Source organism: Myotis lucifugus, unplaced genomic scaffold (assembly GCF_000147115.1).
Source record: "Myotis lucifugus unplaced genomic scaffold, Myoluc2.0 scaffold_4, whole genome shotgun sequence".
NCBI classification, from domain to species: Eukaryota; Metazoa; Chordata; class Mammalia; order Chiroptera; family Vespertilionidae; genus Myotis; species Myotis lucifugus.
In genome coordinates this window covers 12,775,695-12,803,691 of record NW_005871052.1, presented here as the reverse complement: position 1 = coordinate 12,803,691, position 27,997 = coordinate 12,775,695, and the positions used below count along the sequence as shown (strand labels likewise).

At 40.1% G+C, this 27,997-nt stretch overlaps 1 protein-coding gene across 1 annotated transcript in view; it reads left to right on the top strand.

Moving 5' to 3' along the window:
- The window catches only part of TAF1 (TATA-box binding protein associated factor 1), an 80,371-nt gene that overhangs the window by 33,343 nt on the left and 19,031 nt on the right, over positions 1-27,997 (top strand). Inside the window, exons 26-32 of the mRNA XM_023765059.1 lie at positions 1,666-1,774; positions 1,987-2,085; positions 2,959-3,136; positions 5,437-5,504; positions 6,573-6,695; positions 7,449-7,541; positions 7,620-7,704. Coding sequence (XP_023620827.1) covers positions 1,666-1,774; positions 1,987-2,085; positions 2,959-3,136; positions 5,437-5,504; positions 6,573-6,695; positions 7,449-7,541; positions 7,620-7,704 — 755 coding nt within the window. The remainder of the gene's footprint in view (positions 1-1,665; positions 1,775-1,986; positions 2,086-2,958; positions 3,137-5,436; positions 5,505-6,572; positions 6,696-7,448; positions 7,542-7,619; positions 7,705-27,997) is intronic.

Here is a 27,997-nt window from a genome sequence, read left to right as displayed (position 1 = left end):
TTGCATCCAGTTCTTATTCAAATGTCCTGAGTTGTCTCAAAGTACTTTATTGCCTATCCTCAAATTCAGGATCCAGTTACAGTTCAAACATTTAAGTATTTTGAGTCTTTCCTAATCTAGAACTGCCTTCCCCACCTTTTTTGGGTTTTATGACATTGACTTGTTTTTGAAGAGTCCAGGCCAATTGTCTCATAAAATAGCCCACAATCTGGATTTGCCTGGTTGTTTTCTCATTGATTATATTCATATTAAATGTCTTTGACAAGGTTACTACATAGGTGGTATTATGTACTTAATACACCACATCAGGAAGCTCATATTGTCAGGTTTCCATACTATTTTGATCATCTTGTTAAAGTGGTGATCCCCAGATTTCTCTATGGTAAAGGTATGTTTTTCCCTTTGTAATGAATATGTTGATGAATATCCTGATCCGTAACAGTCATTCTCTCAATAGTTTTGGCATCCATTGATGATCCATTATTAAATTGGGGGGGGGGTCTCAAAACAATGTTTTTTCCCCTAATTCTAGCATTCTTTCTACATTAAATGGCATTCTATAAAGAAAAGTTTCCCCTCCTTTTTTGAGTACTATTACAGATTCTGAAGTTTCTTTCCTTTGTAAACTTAACCTTATTATTAATTTTGATTTCCATCATCGTCCCAAATTTTACCCCTTCATACCAGATCCTGTGTCCTTTTGAAATGACCCTCTAAATCTTTGATAACTTCTTTGCTTTCTGGCACAAGATGTTCTAGGATCTCCTTGAAATTTCCCTATCCCAGATCTAGAATCAGCCATTTCTCTAAAGGAGCCCTGGTTCCATTTATTGGGGAACGCTGTTTAGAAACCAAGATCTAGATGCCATTGCTACTAGGCTCTTAGTGGACAGAACTAGGAAGTATACATATATGGTAAAGCACAATTCATAGAGATTCAAATTGTATCTACAGATTCTTCCTCATATCCCTATATTTTATATTTGTATCTTTTCTTTGGTTCCCAACATCAATATATTTATTCATTTGCTTTGTCCTAAGATACTTACAAAATAGTTTGAGAATTTACAATACCAATATTACTACCAACAACAAACCTGTAGAGTCAGGTGTGTTTTGTAGTTGTCCTTGGACTATATGCCACTGAAGTTGTACAGTCGGTATTATATTCAAAATATATTTGAATTCTTTGTGTTTTTTAATCTTTTTATTTTTTGTTAATCCTCACCCGAGGATATTTTTTCTATTGATTTTTAGAGAGAGTGGAAAGGAGGGGGAGAGACAGAGAGAAACATCAATGTGAGAGAGACATAATTGGTTGCCTCCTGCATGTGCCCTGACAGGGGCCGGGGATCAAGCCTGCAAACCATTGCTCCGCAGGCTGACGCTCTATCCAGTGAGCTAAACTGGCTAGGGCTAGTTCCCTTATTTTCTAAATAGGAAACTGAGGTGAAATTGTGGCTTGCCTAGTTCTTTATTATAAACTTGGAGATCCTATGAGGCCTTGCCTGATCTGAGCCTTAGAATGTGGATGTCTGGCCTTTAGTTTGGCTTTTTCCTCCCCAGGCTTATTCTCAGGGACTTTGGACTGTTTCACTGTAGTTGCTTTTATCCCTGGGGACTATAAATAGGGACTGCATGCTATGAAAGTGTTATTAATTGCAGTGCAGATGAGGTTCGCAGAAAATCTCTGGTTCTCAAGTTCCCTAAACAGCAACTCCCTCCTAAGAAGAAACGGCGAGTTGGAACCACTGTTCACTGTGACTATTTGAATGTGAGTATTTGCATTGCTTTTTTCTGACCAGATGAGCTTCTCATTGATTCCCATAGCCCTCTAAGCCATGGTCCTGACATAGATTCTGAATCCCTTTGTCCTTGCCCTGAAAATTAATGTGTATTGTTCATTATAAGACTTCCAAAACATATTTGCTAGAAAGTATTATTTTTTAATCTATAGAAGCATTCTGATTCCTTGTTTTTCCTTAGAGACCTCATAAGTCCATCCACCGCCGCCGGACAGACCCCATGGTGACACTGTCATCCATCTTGGAGTCTATCATCAACGACATGAGAGATCTTCCAAATGTGAGTTCATTGCATTCATATCTACAGTAGAGATGAAAAGGCTTTTTGTTCTGTTCGTGATTTTAGATGGAGGACAGTATAGTCCTAAGTACGTGGAATTCCTAATTCTTTGGGGTATAGTGTTATTTTTTAAATTACTTTTTCTTCTCTTGTTGTTGTTAATCCTCACCTGAAGATATTTTTTCCATTGATTGTGTTTGTTTGTTTTGAGAGAGAGAGGGAGGGAGGGAGGGAGGGAGAGAGAGAGAGAGAGAGAGAGAGAGAACGTGAAACATCAATGTGAGAGAGGCACATTGCTTGGTTGCCTCCTGCACATGCCGCCAACTGGGGCCAGGGATTGAACCTGCAGCTGTTGATCAGGAATCGAACCCTCAACCTTTTTGGTGTATGGGACAATGCTCTAATCAACTGAGCTACCTGGCCAGGGCTAAAAATATTTTTATTGATATTTGGAGAGAGAGAGAGAGAGAGAGAGAGAGAGAGAGAGAGAGAAGAGAAGAGAAGACAAGAGAAGAGAGAGAGAGAGAGAGAGAGACATTAATCAGCTGCCTCCTAAACGCCCTGTACCAGGGATCCAGCCTGCAACCTGGTCATATGCCCTGACACCAGGAATCAAACCGGCAAGCTTTTGGTGCATAGGACGGCACCCAACCAACTGAGCCACACTGGCCGAGGATAGGTTATAGTTTTTTGCTTCTTTCATTTTTTTATAAAACAATTGATTAGAGGAAACAGTCAGACCTGCTCCATCTAGAAAACATCCTTTATGAGAGTTGATGAACAGGTAGAGAGGTAAGATGTGAAAGAATCTTCAGGAATTGGCTCTGGCAAGTGTTCTTTGCTTATGGGTGGTGCTGGCTCTTGTTTGCACAGACTTACCCTTTCCACACTCCAGTCAATGGGAAGGTTGTAAAGGACTACTACAAAATTATTACTCGACCAATGGACTTACAGACACTTCGTGAAAATGTGCGTAAACGCCTCTACCCATCTCGGGAAGAGTTCAGAGAGCATTTGGAGCTCATTGTGAAAAATAGTACAACCTACAATGGTAAGAATCATCTATTCTTTGATTGAAGAGGTCACCTTTCAGATCCTCATAAGTTCAGACTATATAGGACTGACGAAAAGGTCCTAAAATGTATTAGTGCATTTTGCAGTTTTGAAAATCCGATAGTACACATTTTAGTCATTTAATATATACTTCACCCTTGAACAACCGGGGTTTCAATTGTGTGGGTCCATTTATATATGATTTTAAAAAATATATATATTTTTATTGATTTCAGAGAAGAAGGGAGAGGGAGAGAGAGAAACATCAATGATGAGAAGGAATCATTGATTGGCTGCCTCCTGCATGTTGGATCGAGCCTGCAACCCAGGCATGTGCCCTTGACTGGAATCGAACCTGGCAGGGACCCTTTGGTCCACAGGCGAACGCTCTATCCACTGAGCCAAACCAGCCAGGGCTATATATGATTTTTGAATTGACCTTCACAGTTCAAATCCACATTGTTCAGTGGTCAACTGGTAGTGGGAATCTGAATATGCAGAGAGCCAACTTAATTAAATTATACATGAATTTTCTATTGTGTGAGTCATCAGTGCCCTTAACCTCTGCGTTGTTCAAGGGTCAACTGTATATTGCTTCTTTTTATTATCACTTTTTAATGTATCCTCTGGAGAATTTGGAGTCTATCTGTTGAAATGAAACTATTGCATGGGGAGTACTAGGAGTTTAAGAAGTGGGCATAGGTAAAAAGAAGGGAGAAGCATTCAGTGTGGATGGAACCTGTGCAGAGTATGTACATGTGACATATTTGCTGTGTGTGAATCTTTGATTTGGTCTACAGATCTATTACAGGGGATGTTATATGTCCACTTTGCTTAAAAGCTGGAAAGGCAAGGAGGAAGAAATCTTTCTGAGTCTTTTTAAAGGGGGAAAAACAATACAGCTTCTGTATGTAAAGGATAAACTTTTTTGGTTTCCATTGTGTCCTTGAGCACAGATTCATATAGGGGTTAAGAGTACAGGTAACATATGAGTCATGGCTCTGACTCTTACAAATTGAGTCACCTTAGATAAATTATCTTAACTGCTCATAGCCTCCTCAGTTTTGTCATCTAAATATGGGGCAATGGTGTCTTATTTTCCCATTATTCTTTTTGGGGTGGGGGGCTTGAAAATTTTTATTTAACTTCAGCAAATATTGGGAATAGAAAAATGAACTCGGCAGAATCTCACAAATAAATTTTTCCGATCTCCACTAACAAATGTTATCCTCTAATGACTAAGCAATGATCATGCTATGAACAGTCACCGTAATTATAAGGAGTACTGAAATAGATCCCATTATTCTTATTGAACATGTCATTAAACATTTGTTGAATGAATAAATGAATGAATGCTAAATTAATTAGAAAAGAGCTGAGGTTTAGGCTCTGGGGAACACTTACACAAAAGAATAGACAGGGAAAGATAAGAATATAAGTACTGAAAGGAAGTAGAATTATTAGTCTAGATGAAAATGTTTTTAACTATCCTTGTGAGCTTAAATTAGGGTAGCCATAAGCAGGGAGTGTAGGAAATGGTTTCTGAAGCTCTTGTTATGGATATCAGGGAAACTAAAGTAATATTCTGAGATGAGATAGAGATTCTTTTATGAGAAAGGCTTTGTTTGGATTAGCCATATGTTGGGAGGACATCACAAACCATGAGTTCTGCAAACAAAAATTACACTGGCAAATTCTATATGCTAAGTATGGGAAGATTTTAAATCCTGTATTGATCTCCTCAGCCATCCTTAAACATATTGTCGTTCTCCATCCTTAGTATCATTTTCAAAGCATTAAAGACAGCAGTATCAATAGTTGTACTACTATGTGTGGATATACACAAATAAGGAAGAGAGTTAAAATTAGTTTGTTCATTTGTTGTGTGTCTACTATTTGTTAGGCACTAAAAATGAAGATAAGACTGGTTTATGTGTGTAGCCCAGCAGCTAGTCTGGTGCCTGGCACATATTTGGTGCTTAAGTAAATGTGGCAAACATCTGGAGAAGTGTTGGCAGCTCTTGCCTCCCATTTAAAAAATATATTTTTATTGATTTTCAGAGAAGGGATAGGGAGAGAGAGATAGAAACATCAATGAAGAGAGAGAATCATTGATCGGCTGTCTGCTGCACAACCCCTACTGGGGATCGAACCTGCAACCCCAGGCATGTGTCCTGACCGGGAATCAAACCGTGACCTCTGGTTCATAGGTCAAGGCTCAACCATTGAGGCACACTGGCTGGGCTTGCCTCTCCCATTTTTAACAGTTTCATTTCTTCTTGTTGCTCTACAATTTAGGGCCAAAGCACTCATTGACCCAGATCTCTCAATCCATGCTGGATCTCTGTGATGAAAAACTCAAAGAGGTAAGACATTTAAAATGAGAGAAAGGCAGTGGAATTAGAAGGTGGTGGGGTAGCAGGGTTGAGGAAGTAGGGAATGCAACAGAAGAAAGAGTAGACATATAGGAGTAGCAGATCTTTAGTATGTTAGAGTTTGGAAGGGAACTTAGAAATTATATAGTTCAATTCCTTTTGTAGATGGAAAAACTGAGGTTCATAGAAGAAAATGACTTGTCCTGGGCATCATGACTTTTAAACAGTAGAGCTAGGATTAAAATCTATAACCCACATGTCTCTTTAGAAAGGGCCAAGGAAAGTGATTTTCCAGGAAGTCATCTGGAGTTAAGAGGCTGTATTTTGGCAGGGAGGAATTTTAATTTTTAAAAGGTAATCTATTTTCCATCTTCTTACCTAAAAAAATATGGTACCTTACAAGCTTACAAAAACGCAATAATGATATAATGATGTTAATACTGAAGTAGATACTTCATAAAAGGATAATCAAATGGCCAATAAACAAGAAAAGATTCTCAACTTGATTGATTATTGGGGAAGTGCAAATTTAAACCATGATTAGATACCACTACATACCCACCAGAAAGGCTAAAATTTTAAAAAGACTTAAAAAAAAGATTGATAATACTAAGTGTTAGTGAGGATGTGGAACAATTGGTACATAAACTTTTTCCCAGTAAAGTATGAAATGAATTTCATTTAGATTTCCTTATACAGAAGTCATTAATCAACAGTAATGTGTTCAGTGTTTTCAGCAATAGCTTTACAGCAAAAACAGCGTGATTGTAAAATCTAACTTGGTGAAGGTGTTTCTATTATGGAAGCTAAGGTTTTGATGCCCAGGGATGTATATTTTGGTGAATAGAGTAGAATACAGAATACCTAAAGGAGTGGTTGGTACATCCTGTTTGATCCTTTTACTGGAATGTCATTTATCTTGACTTTTTGCTTGAAACTGAATAATCGAAAATTCTTAGACTTTTTTCAGCAACAGCAATAGACAACCGAACTTTAAATTATCCTTAATTTTCTGTGGTGATCATACCTCAGGGAAACCTTTGCTTTGTTTCATGTCAGAAAGAAGACAAATTGGCTCGTTTAGAGAAAGCTATCAATCCCTTGTTGGATGATGATGACCAAGTGGCATTTTCTTTTATTCTGGATAATATTGTCACCCAGAAAATGATGGCAGTTCCAGATGTAAGTGGTCTCTGTACTAAACATTGTGAAGATAGTACAGGGGAAAGGAAAGGATAATAGGGTATACATGTGTATATATGTCGGGGAGTCTGGTGGAGGGTGGTGTTTGTCAATTCAAACTGGCATATAAATGTCAAAACTTGACTTTTTTGCTGTATGTGTGCATTATCATTAAAATTAAAGAGGCCAGGAAACTGTGGACATAAAGAGGTTGTTTCTTCCTATTGTTTACATTCAGTATTTGAATGTTCCTGAATAGCCCTGGAGAGAAATTAATATGCCAGCCAACGGACGCTTTGGAAATAGAGTTGCTTCTTGAAAAATGACAGTTTGATAATTACCCAGTGTTTGTTGTCTTTTGTTTCATTTTTTGTCTTTTGCAACTTTATGACAGAGCTACTGTGTTAATTCAATGCACCATTTTGTTATAAGGATCCTACCTAGGAATTCTGATCTAAGTTTCCTTTTGTGTTCCTATATGTGTAATGCAATAAAACTTCTGGATGGGACTAGGGAATAAGAAATTTTGAGTATGGAGCAGGGGTTCTTAATCTTTCAGTGCATAGAAACCCTTAAAGGAATACAAGAACACCTTAAGTTACATACAGAGTTTTGTATGGTTATGTGTCTTTCTGGGAAAAGGGTCATTAGTTTTGGTCAGAGTCTCAGGAATATCTGTGTCCCAATGAAGGTTGAGAATCTTTAGTATAAACAGTGGTTTTTATTTAATTTCTCATGCTTTCTTTTTGCTAGTCTTGGCCATTTCATCACCCAGTTAATAAGAAGTTTGTTCCAGATTATTATAAAGTGATTGTCAGTCCAATGGATTTAGAGACTATACGTAAGGTGAGTGACTTGTTCTAATATGTGTTTTTGGAATCAATTAACTTTGTGTATCTAAGTGCCTGATTCTTTTAATCACAGAATATCTCCAAGCACAAGTATCAGAGTCGAGAGAGCTTTCTAGATGATGTCAACCTTATCCTTGCTAACAGTGTTAAGTACAATGGTGGGTATGTCTCCTTGTTTTTCTCTCTTTCTTCATCAGTCTGTCTCATCTAACATTAATTAGTTAGCATTATTAAAATTTAAGTGCATGAAGTCTTGAGCAGTGATAGTAAGCAGAATCAGTCAGGTATCTTATTTTGTTTTTATTTGTTAATCCTCACTTGAGGATATTTTTTTCATTGATTTTTAGAGAGAGTGGAAGGGAAGGAGGAGGGAATGAAAGAGAGAAACATTGATGTGAGAGAGAGACATCGATTGGTTGCTTCCTGCATGTCTCTCACCTGGGCTAGGGATCAAACCTACAACTGAGATACGTGCCCTTGACCAGGAATCCAACCCGAGACCCTTTGGTCCACGGGCCAACGCTCTAACCACTGAGCTACTGGCCAGGGCTTACTCTGCTTTTTTTAAAGCAGGCACACATGTTTATTTTTAAATAATGTTTTTATTGATATTTTAGTGTATGTATTCTGTAAAGTTTGTTAATAACTTTTAATGATGGAAAAGCAATGCACATTTATTTTTTTAAACTTTGGAAAGTACAGAAAAATGAGATGAGAATAAAAATCAAGTGGATATTACTTTGGACTTTGAGTCATCACTGCTTTCCATGAGATGTGAAAACTTACCTATGCCCCAGGCCCTTAGGTGGAGCTTAGGGAAATGTGTGACTCATAGATCATGGTGAGCTCAGTATATGAACTGATTGAATAATATATACCAGGTTCTGTGCTAGCTACTTAATCTATTAATATTCACTGTCCTCATGTAATTCACAATCTAGTTGAAGGGAAAGACGTTAAAATGCAGCAAGTGCACTAGAGGAGAGGAAGTAGCACCTTCACCTAAGGGTTAGGGAAGGCTTCTTTTTTTTTAATATCTTTTTTTTTTCCAGAGAGGAAGGGAGAGGGAGAGAGAATAGAAAAATCAATGATGAGATAGTCATTGATCCGCTGCCTTCTGCACTGGGGATTGAGCCCGCAACCTGGGCATGTGCCCTGACCAGGAATCAAACTGTGACCTGGTTCATAGGTTGACACTAAGCCATGCTGGCTGGGCAATAAATTTCTGTTTTGAATGACTCACTTGTTAAGAAAATATTGATTGAGCACCTGTGTGTTGGCACTGGTAGATGCTGCAAATACAAAATCACATTAGATATGGTCCCCGCCCCCAATTTGGTTATAGTTTAGTTGGCAAAACAAAAGAAAAATTATGGAACTTAAATATGCTAGATGCATTCAGATTGCCAAAGAAACATAGAAAAAAGAGTATCTAAATCAGAGTAGGATTAGAAGAAGCTTTCTGGAAAAGAGTTTTCTTAAGCTGAATTCCAAAGGATCAATGGAGTTTGCTAGGCAGAGAGAACGGTAATTTGTCAAGGCACAGAGGCCTGAAATTACATTATCTATACTAATAAAAGGGTAATATGCTAATTAGACTGGGTTGACTGGCCATCTTCCAGACATCTGACTTCCTTCCGGACAAAGCCATGGTGGTGGGGGCCGAGGCAGAGGCAGTTAGGGGTGATCAGGCCAACAGGAGAGGGCAGTTGGGGGTTACCAGGCCGGCAGGGGAGGGCAGTTGGGGGCGATCAGGCAGGCAGGTGAGAGCGGTTGGGGGTAATAAGGCTGGCAGGGGAGCACTTAGGGGCAATCAGGCAGGCAGGCAGAGGTGGTTAGGGGCAATCAAGCAGGCAGGCAGGCAGAGAGGTTAGAGGTGATCAGGCAGGCAGGCAGAGGGGTTAGGGGCAATCAGGCAGGCAGGCAGAGTGGTTAGGGGTGATCAGGCAGGCAGGCAGGTGAGTGGTTAGGAGCCAGCGGTCCCAGATTGCGAGAGGGATGTCCTGTGGGATGGGGCCTAAACAGGCAGTCAGACAATCCCCCAAGGGGTCCCCAATTGGAGAGGGTATAGGCTGGGCTGAGGGAGCCCGCCCCCATGCACGAATTTCATGCACTGGGCCTTTAGTAAGGTTATAAAACAAGTTGTTGGGGTGTGTTTTAAGTGTGCATGTTGGTAAATGACTGGTTATATGTAGAGAGGTACATAGGAGTCAAATCATAGAGGGCCTGTGTGCCATATTCCACACTTAAGAGTTTTTACTTTATCCTAAGTGAGAGGACATTGAAGGAATTAAGTAGCAAAATGATGATCCCATATAACTCATTAAGCAAAATAGAAGAGGGAGCTGAGAGTATTTGAGAGAAATGACTAGCATACTGAGGTCTCAATTAAAAATCTGCATGATTGTAGGGGCTTTTCTCCAGCGATATTTAGCACTCAAGTAGTTTGGCTGTAAGTCTGCCAGATAAAAAGTACAGAGAAATTGGAGGGGGTAGGTGAAGGGAGGGACAACCAGAAAGATAGATGAAAAAATGGGCATTCTAGGCAGAGAGAATGGAATGTTCAATATCATGGAGGAATGAAAGAACAGGGCAAGTTTGCTGAACTATTAAACTAGTACCTGTATATTTCACCAAGGGAAGTGGTAGAAGATGAACCTCCCATTTTTGTTCCATCTCGGTTAGGTTAAAATAATGTACTTTCTCCCTTGAGATCTCCTTATTGCTTTGGAAATTAGAGGAAATGCCCTTACGTCAGTTATCCATTATTGTCTCCAGAAAACACCTAAACCTAATCAGTCAATTCTGGTAATATAGATGTGTTGGTAGGCTCACAGATGCTCAGCTCAGTAATGATTATAACAAATGATAAGCAAGCAGGAGTCTTCAGAAAGGCTTCTTGGCCAGGTGATGGTTGGCTTAAGATATCAGGAGCTTATGTGAGGCAATAAGAAAAACCCAGAAGATGCTAATTGAAAAAATGCAAATTGAAACAAAGAGGTACCATTTTTTTCACCTATTAGATGAGCTAAATTAAAATTTTTTTTTAATGGATTTCAGAGAGGGAGAGATAAAAACATCAATGATGAGAGATAATCATTGATTGGCTACTTTCTGCATGCCCCTCCACGGGCATCAAGCCTGCAATTTGGGCATATGCCCTGACCGGGAATTGAACTGTGACCTCCTGGTTCATAAATTGACGCTCAACCACTGAACCATGCCGGCTGGGCTGAGCTCAATTTTTGAAAATGGAATATTCAATGCTAGTGAGGCAGGTGCTCTCGCATATTGCTGTTGGCAGTATAAAATTGTAAGACATTTCTGGAAAGCTCTTTGGCAGCATTGAGAGACTTAAAAATTGTTAAATGATCAGACTTTAGGGTATAGTCCAGTAGGCTTGAATTTGAACACTTGGAGTGCGGGAAACGAGTTAAGTCGGCTCGCGTGAATTGCGCGTACTCCGAGGGAGCCGTCTTTAACTCGGTTCATATAGATTTGCGGTGGAGTGCGGGAAACATGTAAACTCGGGCCGATTGTAACTGCGTATTACCAAATATTTGTTTGTAATCCACCCTTTTGGTGGATGGAACAAAACCAAAAGACAGAGCCATCTTATATTTTGGCGGGAAATTCACCCGCACTCCAAGTGTGAATATCGGCCCCACTGCTTAATAGCAATGTGACTTAGGGTAAGTTACTCAGCCTTTGCTTTCCCATATGTATAATAATTGTACCCTCCTTAGAGGGTTATTGTGAGCATTAAATAAAAAGATGCATGTGAGTGCTTATTAGCACATGGTGATAGGATGATAATCTATTTTAATCAGAGATGTAGACACTGATGTTTATGATAATGTTATATTAATGAGAAATAACCTGAATGGTTAATGTAAAGGGAACGTTTAGTTATTGTGCCATCTGTGTGATGGATTATTATGTAAGGATTAAAAGCTCTTTATAAAACAAACTAACTAATGGCCCGGCCATTGTGGCTTAGTGGTTGAGCATTAACCTATGGACCAGGAGGTCATGGTTCCATTCCTAGTCAGGGCACATACCCAGATTGCGGGCTTGATTCCCCAGTAGGGGGCGTGCAAGATGCAGCTGATCAATGATTCTCTCTTATCATTGATGTTTCTCTCTCACTCTCCCTTCCTCTCTGAAATAAAAAATATATTAAAAAAAACTAATGACAAAAATGCTTGCAATGTTGAGTGAGAAAAGCAGAACACAAAACTTGCTTTCTCAGTTATGCTTTAAAAAATATATGTACAGTGGGGCCTTGACTTACGAGTTTAATTCGTTCCGTGACAGAGCTCGTAACTCAAATTACTAATATGTCAAATCAGTTTTCACCATTACAATGAATTGAAATGCTGGGCTGATGTTGTGGGGTTCACTGTGACGTTCGCTGCGCCAACTAGCGGTGGGGTATCTGAAGCTGGCTCGTAACCCGAATTTTAGCTCGCAACTCAGAGCAAAAAATCAGCCGAGAGACGGCTCGTATCTCGAAAAACTCGTTAGTTGGGACACTCGTAAGTCAAGGCCCCACTATATATAAAAATTTGGAAGGAAATGCATGAATGTGATAATAGTGGTTATTTCTGAGATAAAAGGTTAGGATAATCTTCATTTTCATCTTTTGCATGTTTTTCAAGTTTTCTACTGGTATGGAAAACTGGAAACTATTCCTAGAGGAGGTGATCTTTTTTTAATCCTCACCCGAGGATATGTTTATTGATTTGAGAGAGAGAGAGAGAGAGAGAGAGAGAGAGAGAGAGAGAACATCAATCGCTTGCCTCCTGTATGCATCCTGATCGGGGATGGAATCCTCAACCTAGGTATGTGCACTGACCGGGAATGGAACCCACAACCTTTTTGGTGTATGGATGACGCTCCAACCAACTGAGCCACCCAGCTGGGCTAGAAGAGGTGACTTTTATGCTAAATTTTAAAGGATGATGATTATAGTAGGTAATATTTATTGATCACCTACTGTGCTAAGCAGATAATCAAGTGGAGAATGGTAGGGAAGACGTTCCAGGCAGACAGAACAAATGCAAAATAGATGAGTGTCTTGGATAAGGAAGTGAAAAGTACTTGAGTTTGGCTAGGTTGCAGAGTAGGAGCTAATTTTGGTGGGAAGAAATGAGTTTTTAAAGGTAGGTGGACAAATTATGAAAGGCATAGTATGCACACTAAGTCTTTAAAAGGAAAGAAGGCCCAGCCAGCGTGGCTCTGGTTGAGCATCAACCTATGAACCAGGAGGTCATGGTTCGATTCCCGGTCAGGGCACATGCCTGGGTTGCAGGCTCCATCCACAGTGTGGGGCATGTGGGAGGCAGCCGATCAGTGATTCTCTCTCATCATTGATGTTTCTATCTCTCCCTCTCCCTTCCTCTCTGAAATAAATAAAAATATATATTTAAAAAATAAGAGGAAAGAGGGTCATCCATATTAGGTATTTAATAAGATCATACTGGAAGCTATTTGAAGAATAGATTGAAGGGGAATGAGATATGAGACTAATAAACTATTGACAACAGTCCAGGTTAAAAACACTGAGGACTTGAACTAAGGCAAGTATCAATAAGAATGGAAGATGGGGACAAATTGTAGAGATACTGAGGAAGGCCTTGGCCAGTGTGGTTCAGTTGATTGGAGCATCGTCCCATACACTTAAAGGTGGTGGGTGTGATTTCCAGTCAAGGCACGTAACCCAGGTTAGTGGTTCAATCCCTGGTTCGGGTGTTTGTGGGAGACAACGAATCGTTTCTCTCTCTCTCTCCCTCCCTCCCTCTCCCTCTCCCTCTCCCTCTCCCTCTCCCTCTCCCCCCCCCCTTCCCTCTCTAAGATCATTTTTTTTTAAAAAAAGAGGTACTGAGGAAGTAGAATCTATATCTTCATAAATGGTTGAAAGTTGGGGGTATGGATAAAGGACAGAGAAAATTCAAGATGATGCCAATACTCAAATGCTGATGGTGAAAACATAAATTGGTACAAACTTTTTAGAGTGTAAGTGTTCATTCCTTTATCTAAGCAATTTTACCTCCAGGGAATACTCCACACAAGTTTTCAGAAGCACATCTACAAATATATATATCTTTATGATTGCAACGTTGTTCATAATTGCAAAAACATGGGAGCATTCTGAATATCCAATAATAGGAAATTGGTTGAATAAATTATGGTATATTTATATGATGGAATACAGGTTAGCTATCAAAATGGTAGATTAACAAATAAGGTGTATTTGTATATGCTGATATCAAAATATATTCTGTATAGTCCTGGCTGGGTTGCTCAGTTGGTTGGAGTGTTGTCCCTTACACCAAAAGGTTGCGGGTTTGATTCCTGGTCAGGGCACATACCTAGGTTGTGGGTTCAATCCCTGGTTGGGGTGCGAATGGGAGGCAACTGATTGATGTTTCTCACATGTTTTTTCTCTCTCACTCTCCAATCAATAAACATATCCTCAGGTGAGGATAAAAAAATCAAAGTTACTTTCTATATATATGTAGATATAGCTATAGATACATAGATATATAGATATAGTATATGTATTATTGAAAACTAGGTTACTCAACAGAAGGGGTTGTAAATTCAGATACTATAGAGGCCAGACATAAATGAGTGAAATGGGCTCAATATAGAGACTGATTAACTGGAGAGCACATACCCCACCTAAAGTGATCAGTCACTTAAGCTCAATTGTTGCCATGGACTAGAATTACTAAAAGGAGAGATGAGGATAATTTTTACTTTATACTTTTTTTGTATATAGGTATTGGAATTATTTAAATTGAGCACACAATACTTTTGTAATTTCAAAACAAATTTCCACTTTTGGAAGGATGGATAAATCAGATGACATCCAGAATTCTGACCTGGGCAACTGGTGGTGCCATAGACTAATATAGAAGGTATAGGAGAAGTGGTTTTGAAGAAGAATTGTTTTGTATTGAGGTAGGATATCTGAATGAATATTTTTAGTAGATAGCTAGCTACATAACAGGTTCAAAGCTCAAAAGAGAAGTTTGTACTGTAAGGATATTTTTTCAAATTATCAGCATATAAAAATATAAGTAGATGAGCTCAAATAGGGAATAGGGTGCATTTCTTGAACCCCCTGATGCTGTATTAAAATATGGCTGTATGTTTTTCTGGATAGAAAGACCAAAACTTTACCAGATTATCAAAGCTGTATGTGACCCAAAAAAGTTAAGAACCACTGTTAAGATAGAATGTAGGATGAGAATAGAATACCAAATTCCACATTTAAGGGGTCAGGTGGAGACTACTAAGGAGTGGCCAGAATGAAAGAAGGAAAACAAGGAGAGAGTAATGTCCTGGAAACAAACAGAAGAGGAAAATGGCTATAAGAAGAGGTCAAGTGCTACAGAGGAGACCAAAGGGAATGGTAATTAGAAGAACTATTTCAGTGAACTGGTGGAATCAGAAGCCAGACTTGGATATGAATGAATGGGAAGTAAGAAAGTGGAAACTGTAATTTGCCTGTGACGGGAAGAAGGAAGACTGTAATAAATATGTTAAAGGGGATAAAGGCAATTGGACAGAGGGGAACTTTGTATAGGTGAAAGAGAAGAAAAATGATAGGAGATAAGGTTCCTATAGAAGTGGCAAGATAGACAAAAGTTTCTGCCTCTCATTTTCTCTCTAGCAAACAGGGTCTTATCCTAAGAGTGGGTGAGATGGTGGAAGAGAGCATTTGAAGAGAGATGTAGGTTAGGGGTTGAATTATTGTAGGAAATTTGAAATGGAGCTGACTTGGGGACATTTCAGAACTGTTGAGCAGCCTTTGAAGGTCCAGCTGAAGTTGGAAACTTAATTTTTATATAAGTTGACTCAGTTGTGTAATTTTCTTTGTCAGTATTCATCAAACCAAGTTAGGGAACTGAGAAGGCAGATGACATCATTGATTCAGGATTGGGATTTTGCTTTCTGGATGTGAGAAAGATGGAGAATTGAAGGTGTTAAGAAGAAGGAAAAGTTTGAACTTCTCAAACCTTGTCACTAAAGAACTCTTTGTAGCAGAAGATTGTCACTTGCATAGTCTCTAGTTTGGAAGAGTATCCCAAAGCAGCTCTACAAAAGCTTGTAATTTCTTTGGTAATTCATGTTTTATCTTGCAAGTTTATGCAAATTAGTATTGGGCTTCTCTGTTTATATTTTGTCCTGTTTCAAATTTCTTAAGTTATTTTATATCCCCCAACCTCCATCTTCAAGTAAAATTTCTGATGAAGGAAAATATATTACAAAGATCTTATATCTTAACTTTGGCATACTACTGTACATTACCTTACTTTTCAAAGCATAGGGGTTAATTAGGGAAGAAATTAAAACCAGGAGAGGCTTGATAGACTGGGAAACCCAAATTAATGGGCCTGTAAGTGTCCTTGAGGTCAGAGAGAGTGAAAAGGGTAGACAGATACAAGACTGTGATGGGAAAGAAGGATATTGGAATTGAAACTTCAGAGGCAAAGCAGTTTGCAGTAAAGACAACATTCTGGATATAGCCATGGATATCTTTGCCTGGGAGTAAAGGTGCAAACCATTACCATAAAGATTTTTAAGGATTTTGGATAGGTAGTACATATGAATGTTAGAGTAACCCCCCATGATGAGGGATTTGGAGCTAAAAGGAAGATTATACTAGCTATGTAAGTCCTTGGTGAATGTGAGTGGATTAGTGGTGGTGAGCAAAGGTGAAGAGCAGAGATCTCAAACTCAAGTGACCTTTAGGAAGGGGCCAGGCAGGTAATATAAATGAACGAAGTGGGCCAAGTGTAGATTGTAGTAACCTGTAACAGTACATATTCCATTTAAAGGGACATGTACTTCAATCTGATTGTTGTCCTAAGGAAATGACTATCAGTGTTGCTAGCTCTTAATTTTTCAAGTGAAGTTGAAAATCTGGATTTTTTGTGACATTTTTTCATTCCAATGTTTACACATTTGCTAATAGTTTAAAAAAGTGTTTAGCCAGGCCGGTGTGGCTCAGTGGTTGAGCGTCGAATCATGAATCAAGAGGTCACTGGTTTGATTCCTGGTCAGGGCACATACCTGGGTTGCTGGCTCGATCCCCAGTAGGGGCATGCAGGAGGCAGCCTATTGATGTTTCTCTCTCATCGATGTTTCTATCTCTCTATCCCTCTCCCTTCCTCTTTCTCTAAAATCAATAAAAACATTTAAATTTTTTTTAACTCTGTGAGCCAAATAAAAACATCTATCTGGAGGCCAAATCTGGCTCCAAGGAAGCTGGTTATCAACCTCTAGCATAGTAAAAAACAATCCTCGCCAAAACCGGTTTGGCTCAGTGGATAGAGCGTCAGCCTGCGGACTGAAAGGTCCCAGGTTCGATTCCGGTCAAGGGCATGTACCTGGGTTGCGGGCACATCCCAGTGGGAGGTGTGCAGGAGGCAGCTGATCGATGTTTCTCTCTCATCGATGTTTCTATCTCTCTATCCCTCTCCCTTCCTCTCTGTAAAAAATTAATAAAATATATTAAAAAAAAAAACAATCCTCAAAGTAGAGATATTCTTTTTCTCCAAGGAAGAGTAAATGATGATTTGGTTGCAGCAGTGGAGAGCCTATAAGACTGAAATCGCCCTTCCTTAACCAGTGGATAGGGGTATAAGAAACTTCTGACTGAATAGGGCTGTAAGTATTAGTGTTGTCATATGATATGAAATGTGATATCTTTTGTACTGAAGGGACATCCATGTGGAATTGAATGTGCATATGAGATGTTTCCTACTATTAGGTACTATATACAAAATAATAGTTAAAATATTTTAAAATATTTTTTATAAGCTTTTGAAAAATTGACTTCGGAGAGAGGAAGGTAGAGGGACTGGGACATAGAAACATCAATGACGAGAGAGCATCTACTTCACGCCCCCTACTGGGGATCGAGCCACAACCCGAGCATGTGCCCTGACCAGAATCAAATTATAACCTCCTGGTTCATGGATTGACACTCAACCAATGAGCCACACCAGCCGAGCCACAAAATAATACTTTTGCTTCAAATTTTATTGATTTGGCCAGATATGAGCCTACCTCTGTTTTTAATTAATAGTAACAAAGCCCATGTAGAGTTTATTCCCACTTTAAAATTTTTTATTTCAAAAAATTTTTACTGACCAAAATTAGTAGAATGATATCTCTAGTTAACATTATTTTGACTCAGATCCTTCACATATAATATTACAGTATTTCCATAGCATACCTTCATTGACTTATCCTATATTATCACATATGTAGCCCATGAAGTATATTATATATAGCCAAGAGTCCTAGGACTAAGATTAGGGTCATTAGGCAACAAGTGGAAGATAAGGAACACTGCATATAAAACCACCTGGAAGTATGCAGTACATATTAGAGGACTCAGTCTTGTACTTAAGTGGTGGTGGTGGTAGAGTTCAAGCCCTTATGCTTTCCAGCTACCACATAGGTACTGAATCAATCTCAGAGCCTCTCTTTATGTTCAAATAACATTTCAAAAGAACATTAATAATCAGGGAAACCCAAACCTTGGGATTGGAGCTATTTGTAAGTCTCAAAAGGTACACAATACTCCATGTGGGTGAAAGGAGAGTCATACAGGTAAAGAAATCCCTTCTGAAAAACACAACCTAAACTTTTTGCCAGTGTTGACAAAGCCATAGGATCGTAAGTAGGCAGAGAGAGGCCTTACTACTTATTAAATGTTTGATTAGATTTTAAATGAACTGCATAGTTTATACTAAAAAGTGTTGCCAAGCTGTTTATGATGCATGAGTAATGCATTGTGCTACGTTACTAGTTGATAGGAATTTTCATTTCCCTTATAATCTCACTAGAGGCCCGGTGCATGAAAATTCATGCACTGGAGTGGGTATCCCTCAGCCCAGCCTGCCCCCTCTCACAGTCTAGAGCAGAGGTCCTCAAACTTTTTAAACAGGGGGCCAGTTCACTGTCCCTCAGACATTCCACACATGCGCACTGTGGGCCCAGGATGAGTCAGCTGCTAAGCAGGACAGGCAGCGGCGGCAAAAACACCCGGTGGGCTGGATAAATGTTTTCGGCGGGCCGCGTGTGGCCCGCGTGCCGTAGTTTGAGGACCCCTGGTCTAGAGCCCTTAGGGGCGGGAGGCGATCCGGCGATCAGGGAAGGCAACGCCCCCATCACACCTCTGCTGCTGTCACTGTCGGCAGCACAAGCCTCAGCCGGCCCTGGTTACCTGAGCATCGGGTGGCCCTGGGCAGCTGTGCAGCTGCCATCCAAGGCTTGCCTGCACCTCGGGCCAGCCCTGGGCGGCTGGGCAGCCACCATCTGAGGCTTGCCTGTGCCTTGGGCCGGCCCTGGGGGGCTGGGGGCTGAAGGAACTGGGGGACTCTGGAGGCAGGCCACACGCCTGCCACCCCAGTGAGGCTGAGGGGACTGGGCACCGACATTTTGTGGCTGTGGGTGCTGCCAACTTTGAGGGCGGGCAGTCAGCATATTCCCTCCTTATTGGCTGTGGGCGCCACCATCTTTGAGGGTGGGGCAGTCAATTAGCATATTCCTTTTTTATTAGCTGTGGGCATCACTATCTTTGAGGGTGGGACAGTCAATTAGCATATTCCCTCGTCATTGGCTGTGAACATCACCATCTTTGCAATGGTGTGAGGGTCAATTAGCATATTCCCTCTTTATTAGATAGGATGGGACCATCATCATATATTCAGTTCATCATTGACCAAAATGTTGTTATGCAGCACATGACTGTATTAGTTTCTAAGTCTATCCTATGAGACTACTCTCTGTCCATTAATAATAAGGTTCTTTTTTTTCTGTCAATGTCTTTTCTGAGATTGGGGCCAAGATATAGATATTCTTATATAAAGGTTAAGTCTCATATCATTGAAGAGATAAATCTCCCTCAATCCTGCTTCAGCCTCTTGCTGTCATCCTTTCTCTTCACAGCCAGACTTTTTTGTTTTTATTGCGGTAAAACATACACAAAACATTTGCCTTTTTAACACTTGGGTTGTGGGAAACGAGTTAAGTCGGCTCGCGTGAATTGCGCATACTCCGCGGGTGTCTTTTCTGAGATTGGGGCCAAGATATAGATATTCTTATATAAAGGTTAAGTCTCATATCATTGAAGAGATAAATCTCCCTATTTCATTTCAATCGAACCCATACTTCAAAAGATATAGGCATTTTAACGCGCCATCTTATATTTTGGCGGGAAATTCACCCGACACCGTAGTGTTAACCAGTTTAAATGTACAATTCAATGGCATTAAGTACATTCACAGTGTTGTGCAATCATCACCACTATCCATTTCTAGAACTTTTTCATCACCCCAAACAAAAACTCTGTACTCATTAAACAATAATCCCATTCTTTCTTTCCCTCAGCCCTTGGTAACCTCTACTTTACTTTTGTCCATGAATTTTTCTCTTCTGGGTATATCATATAAGTGGAAGCATACAGTACATAGAATATTTATCTTTTTGTGGCTGGCTTATTTCACTTAATTTTGGAGCATAGATTGGAATTTTTTATGAGTACGTAACATCTCTCTCCTATTCTTTACCTGCCATTCATGCTTCACTTTGCTTTAATTTGGCTCCTACCCTGCCCAACATACTAAGTGAACAGGATCACATAATTTCCAGGTTTAGTGGGTGTTTTTCAGTCCTTATCTTGACTTCACCCCGGTACTTGACATCATTGACCATTCTTCCTTGAAACTGTAGTGTGATTGGCTTTATAACTTTTCAGCTCTTATTTTTCTCCTACCTCTTAGTCCATTCCTTTTCCGTTTCCGTTGCTGAATGATGTTCTTCCTATTCCTGTAACTTCAACTACCACCTTTTTCCTGATGACTCTCAATTCTGGGCAAAGACCTAATATCTCCAACCACCTGCCGAACATTTCCTTTTGGATGTCCCAGTGGAACTTCAAACATACCTCAAACGAAACGTTCTTTCCTTTTCTATTTCAACTTTCTCCCTCTGTCCTTTATTCAACTTGATCCTTTATTATTGCCAATCTGCGTTTAATATGGCACTAGCATCGCCCAGTAGCTACATCTAGAAACTTCATTTATTCCCTTGAATAAACCCCCAACTTCCAGTATATCTCTAAAGCCCTCTTAGATTAATAGAATAGTCAACTGGTTAATGTCTCCACCTGTAGACTTAACCTCTTTCTAACCTGTCATTCACATTCCTGATAGGTAGTCTTATTTTTTTTTAAAAGACAAAAAGTTACATTTCTGCTAAAAGAGTTAAACAATAAAGAAATGTATAAAATTGAAAATGAAAGCCTTTGCCTACCTTTTGCTTACCCTCTCATTCCTATCTCCCATAGTTTCATTCCCCAGAAGTAACAGTGTATATCTTTCCATGTTCTTACATACTTACATAAAACACGTTTAACAATAACATAAGTAGTGTTTTAAAATTTTTAAGAAATTATCATTTTTATAATTATTCTGTAATTTGCTCTTTGCCCACGAATATATCCTGATCCTCTTTTTAAAACTCCTATTTTAAAATAGACTCAAGAAATTGTAAAAATAATACAAAGAGTCCTATGTACCCTTTACCTAGCTTCCTCCAATGGTGACATCTTACATGGCTGTAGTTCAAAATCAAAACCAGGAAATTGATATTGGTCCATTACCATTGACTAGATTACGGACCTTATGCACTTTGTACCTTTAAAAAAAATCTATATTCATTTGTGCGTATGTGTGTATAGTTATATGCAGTTTTATGCCATCATGTAACCACCACCATAGTCAAGATGTAGAACTGTTCTATCACCACACAAGAACTCTGATGTTACCTCTTTGTATCTGCAACCCCCCGCATGCACCCACTATTGTCTTTCTTCCCTGGCAACCATTTATGTGATCCTCTCTAATTTTGACTTTTGAGCATGTGAGATAAAAAATAATACTACATTTTTGAGATTGACTTTTTCCCCTCTGCATCTCTTGAAATCCATCCAAATTGTTTTATGTAACAGTTCATTTTTTAAAAGATTGTTGTGTTCCATTGTACCAGAGAGTTTGTTCAATTTACTGAAGGACATTCAGATTTCTAGTATTTTCTTATGAATAAAGCTGCTATAAACATTCATATACAGGGTTTTGTGTGAATATAAATGTTCATTTCTCTAGGATAAATGCCCAAGAGTGTGATGATAAACGTATATTTAATTTTATAAGAAATTGCCATCCTCTTTTTCAGAGTGCCTATACCTTTTACATTCCCATCAGCAATGTAGGAAAGATCAGTTTCTCTACAGTATTAAGCATTACTGCTATTTTTAAAATTTTTACTTGGCGGTCTATCTCTGTGGTTTTTACTTTACATTTCCTAAATGGCTATTAATGTTAAACATTTTTTCATGTGTTTATTTGCCATCTGTGTGTTTTCTTTGGTGAAATGTCTGTTCATTTCTTGGCCCCAGCTTTAACTGCATTGTTTTCTTGTTAATAATGAGGGTTGAGCCCTAATCGGTTTGGCTCAGTGGATAGAGCGTCAGCCTGCGGACTCAAGGGTCCCAGGTTCGATTCCGGTCAAGGGCATGTACCTTGGTTGTGGGCACATCCCCAGTAGGGAGTGTGCAGGAGGCAGCTGATCGATGTTTCTCTCTCATCGATGTTTCTAACTCTCTATCCCTCTCCCTTCCTCTCTGTAAAAAATCAAAATACATTTAAAAAAATAATAATAATGAGGGTTGGGGGTTCTTTATATATTTTAGGTACATAGCCTTTTACAGAGATTTTTTTCCCATTCTGTATCTTGTCTTTTCAGTCTCTTGACAATGTCTTTGGAAGAGGAGAAATGTTTAACTTTGATGATACCCAGTTGGTCAATTTTTTCTTTTATGTACTAGAGGTCCAGTGCACGAAATTCGTGCACGGGTAGGGTCCCTAGGCCTGGCTGGTGATCAGGGCCGATAGGGGCCTTCCGGCTGCTGGCCGGGGCCTGCCTTCATTCCGCACCGCCCTCTGGTGGTCAGCACACATCATAGCGAGCGATCAAACTCCCGGTCGAACTCTTGAGGGGTCACTTTGCATATTAGCCTTTTATATATATAGATTGTGCTTCTAGTACAGTGATGGCGAACCTATGACACACGTGTCAACCAAACTCATTTTTTTGGTTGATTTTTCTTTGTTAAATGGCATTTAAATATATAAAATAAATATCAAAAATATAAGTCTTTGTTTTACTGTGGTTGCAAATATCAAAAAATTTTTATATGTGACATGGCACCAGAGTTAAGTTAGGGTTTTTCAAAATGCTGACACGCTGAGCTCAAAAGGTTCGCCATCACTGTTCTAGTATATGTCTAAGAATTCTTTGTTTAACCCAAGGTCACAGACATTCTCATATTTTCTTCGAAAAGTTTAGTTTTAGTGTTTTACATTTAAATGATTCATTTTGAAATAATTTTTGTATACAGTATGAAGTTTAGGTTGAGGTTCATTTTTTTGCCTATAGATGTCTAGTTCTATTATTATTTGTTGAGAAGATTATCCGTACTCCATTGAATTGCTTTGAGCACCTTTGTAAAAAAAAAATTAGTTGAGTGTATGGATCTATTTCTGGGTTTATTTGGTTCCATTGATCTTATACACTGAGTGGCTAGATTATTATGACCACCCCATCAGTACTTTGTTGGGCCACCTTTTGCCTTCAATACTGCGGCAGTTCTTCTTGGCATTGACTCCATGGGATGTTGAAAGGTGATGCGAGGAATCTGACACCATGCTTGATGAATAGCACTGTCCAGTTCTGTGAGATTTGATGGTTGTGGAACCAGCTGCCTGATGGCTCTTTTAACTTGGTCCCACAAATGCTCAATTGGATTGAGATCTGGTGATTGTGGGGGCCACCTAAGCAAGGTAAAGTCTCCCTCATGTTCTTGAAACCACTGCTGCACAATATGAGCACTGTGGCATGGCACATTGTCTTGTTGGAAAAGCCATCTCCATTGGGATACGCCATCAACATGATAGGATGAACTTGATCAGCAACGATACTTAGGTATGTTGTGCTATTCAGACGTTGTTCCACACGAATTAAAGGGCCCAAATCATGCCAGGAAAACATGCCCCAAACCATAACACTGCCCCCACCAGTTTGAAGGGTTGTACTCATGCATGAGGGGTGCATGCTTTTATGCTGTTTCCGCCAAATTCTCACTCTGCCATCTGCATAATGCAACTGGAAACGTGATTCATCGGATCACATGACTTTTTTCCAATGCTCGACTGTCCAATCCTTGTGTTCCTATGCGAATTAGAGACGTTTTATCTTGGTAACTGCAGACAGCAAAGGTGTTCGAACAGGCCTTCGACTTCCATATCCCATATGATGCAGTGTACGGCTAATTTTCCTACAAACATCAGGTGGTCATAATAATCTGGCCACTCATTGTATATGTACTAGGGGCCCAGTGCACAAATTCGTGCATCTTGAAAGGAACTGTGGGCTGCGAGGCTGCAGTGGGCACAGGGGCAGGTCTTGGCCCATCCTCTGCACCCCCACCTGGCCCCTCCCACTGCAGGGGTGAGCCTGGCTGGCACCGTCAGTGGGTGCAAGCAGCGGCTGCCGCCTTGATGACCCTTCAGGAGCAAGGGGAGGTGGAGAAGCCCTCAGGGGTGATCGGGGCTGGCAGCCGCTGCTTGTACCCGCTGACGGTGCTGAGCGATCAGGGCTGGTGCCCAGTGCCAGCAGTGGGTGCAGGCGGGGCCGGCGCCAGCAGCGGGTGCGAGCGCCCGGAAGGACCGTAGTGCACAGGAGCAAAGAATTTTCGGTAACCACCAGAGGCTCACCGCGATGACAGCAACCGGTGCCCCGCCTTCTTCTGGTGCCCCCACTCACCTGCTCACCTTTCCGCTGCAGCCAAAGCCCACCATGTTCTGTGCTCTGCCACCTGCTGCTGCCGCCCGCCATGTTCCACGTGTGCCCCCTGGTGGTCAGCGCATGATTACTGGAGCTATGTAGTAAGTCTTACCGGGTAGAGCAAGCATGTCAAATTGAGGCTAACATGGGCCAAATAAACAAGGTTTAAGTTTATGTGGGCTGCAAAACAAAAGCTTCAGTTTTCATAGAAATGTAGGTTTATTTTGATAGAGACATGCTGAATACAAAGGGCTGAAATAAATGAGTAATCATTAACATAAAATAATAGAACATTTTAATAAAAATATTTTTTCTTAAACATTAACTTACCAGACACTGAATAACTGCAAAAATTAATAAATGTAACACAAACCTATTTTTCTTGTTCTCTGAAAGAGAACTATTTCCTGTTGTGCACACCAAACAAGTCAGTACAAGACTAATGACGTGGCAATCTATTGCTAAAATATTCGCTGATAGTATTAGTGGAGAGAAATAGTGCGTCTGTGCGTAAGGTGTGTAAGGGAAATGACTGCAACACAATTATAGTAATCAGTCATTAGCAAACATTGTCGTTCATTATTAATAATTATGTATAACAGGATATTGTAAAAATTATGAAATTTTTATTAAAGCATTTCTTACATACCATTATATTGGCTGGGCCGCAACAATATTTGTTGTGGGCTGCATGCAGGCTGCAAGTTTGACATGCTGGAGTAATTTCCCCCTTACTTTATTCTTTTGTAAATTATTTTTTAAAAATTTTCATTCACAGTTGACACACTTTATTCTTTTTCTAATTTGTTATTCTTTTGCCTTTCCACATAAATTTTAGAAGAATCTTATCTATATAAAAAAGTTTTGCCAGGATTTTGATAGGAATTGAGTTAAGCCTGTAGATCAATTTGGGGAGAATTGACTACTTTACTGATCCTGTCTTATGTTAGTACAAATAGATAGCTATCACTCTGTTTTTGCTTAGGCTTTTATATATATATAGATTGAACTAGTACAGCAGTTCTCAACCTGTGGGTCACGACCCCTTTGGTAGTCGAATGACCCTTTCACAGGGGGTCGCCTAAGACCATCCTGCATATCAGATATTTACATTACAATTCATAACAGTAGCAACATTACAGTTATGAAGTAGCAACAAAAATAATTTTATGGTTGGGTCACAACATGAGGAACTGTATTTAAAGGGCCAGAAGGTTGAGAACTACTGAACTGGTAGCTAGTGATAGCAATCTGATTTAAGACTGCAAGCATCTCCCTGAAAGTGCATACTTGTGGTAAGTGAGATAGTATAACATGCCAGTAAACAAATGTGCACCAGAAAATGTTAAGGCTACATTAAGCAAAGTTCACATTTAAAAAATATATCATTTGGGAAAATAAAGATTATTATTTATTAAAAGAAAAAGGAGGCACGGGAAAAAAAAAGGCTTTCTTTTTGCCCTGGAGTTTCTCTGATGTGTTTTCAAGGCAACTCTGTGGTGCCAGAAAAAACAAAACAAAACCTTACTGTGAGGGATATAAATCAGTGTTAATTTCCCCCTTGTTTATTTCATGTAACTATTATAGTTGGTATCATGTAAAGTTGGGTGAAGTGTATGGAAAGAAGAATATGTACAAGTAGACTTAATGGCCTAAATCTTATAAATGATTGCTGTAAGCCCCTTAAAGCCAGGAACTTATTTCCCTAGTGCACAGGATAATACTTGCACATAGACACTCAGTAAGTAGTATATGTTGAATGAATTAATGACCAAAGATAGAGCGGTACAGTACCAGGAGAGAGTGGAGAAGCCACTGGATTAGAGAGTTTCAAGGAAGAGGTGAATGGCAGTTATAAGTATAACACAGGGCTTCTAGGGTCAAGTCTGAAAAATGTTCAGCTGCATTTGGCAGTTAGCACATCACTATGAACTTGATGAGAACAGTTTCCATGAAGTGTTCTTTAACAATGCCTCATTCTGTGACACAGTTGCTACTTTGTACAGTCCCTTAGTACTTTGTACATTATTGAAATGATGAGTTTGTATATATGCATCTTCCATGATACCATGAAGGGCATCAAGGACAAGGACCTGTCTCTTGTTTTTTGATTTGTTCGTTCTGTTTTGTTATTTTTGTATCACCAGAGCCTGGCACTATACCTGGCGTATATTAAGTGCTTACATATGAAGAGTCAAGCCCTATTACAAATTTTACTCTACAGATAAAGGTGTTTTGAAGTGTCTATATTGTAACTTTTCTAATTGTTATAGAGATATATGATTAATGTGTTTAGCCAAGGAGATTGTGTGTGTGTGTGTGTGTGTGTGTGTGTGTGTGTGTATGTGTATGGAATGGTGGTTCATTTGGAACTAAAGAAGCAATTTTAGATTTTGGGGGGATTTTTATCAGACAGATCCTGAATATAAATCTTACACTTGCCCGGTGAGATTTATTTACCCCAGTTCCCCACTGGATAGTTTATAGCAGCGGTCGCCAACCTTTCAGACCTCATGGACCACCAGTGGTCTGCGGACCACCGGTTGGTGACTGGTGGTTTATAGCTTCTTGAATTTGTAGTCCAGATTCTGTTACTCTGATTTGAGAGATCAAACCTCTTATCTTGGAAACTAAAAATCTTAATTTGCATTGGATCCATGTATCCTATCTAATAATAGACAAACATGGTAATTGACCATACCTTTGCTATGCCTCCCATTGGCTAATCAGCACAATATGCAAATTAACAGCCAACAAAAGATGACGGCTAATTTGCATACTGCAGGCAGATTGGGACAGCGCCATCCTGCCTGCCCTGCCGCCATCCGGGCCTGCTATTTGCAACCCGGGGCGGTGGGCGTCCGCTGTCCGACCCGACCCAGGGCGGTGGGGCGGGACAGCGTAGCTCCTCTGTCACCCCAGCTTCCTCATCACAGCTCCCTTGGGGGCCTAAGCCTTTAGTCGGACATCCCCCGAGGGCTCCCTGGATGCCAGAAGGATGTCTGACTGCAAGCTTAGGCCTGATCCCCCGGGGAGTGGGCCTAAGTCGATAGGTGGACATCCCCCAAGGGGTCCTGGACAGCAAATGGGCACAGGCCGGGCTGAGGGGACCCCCCCCCCAGTGCACAAATTTTTGTGCACCCGGCCTCTCGTGTATATATATATATAAAAGCCTAAGCGACCATCCGACCGTTTGACCCTCCAACCGGTAGCTATGATGCACAATGACCACCAGGGGGCAGATGTTCAGCGCATGGGCTGCCGATCTGTAGTGACTTGGTGGCTGCTGTTCTGGGGTGACACACCCGGAACCAGAGAGGAGGGAGCCCGATTCTGGGGTGCGTCACCCGAGAACTGCCATCTTGCAATCCGGGACCCCTCAGGGATGTCGAAAAGCTGGTTTCCGCCCAATCCCTGCAGGCAGGCCGAGGGACCCCAGGCCTCTAGTATTCTACGTAATGGAAAGACCCTAGCTAAAGTCTGAAAGATTATATTCACTTCCCTTTTCACCTTTCAAGA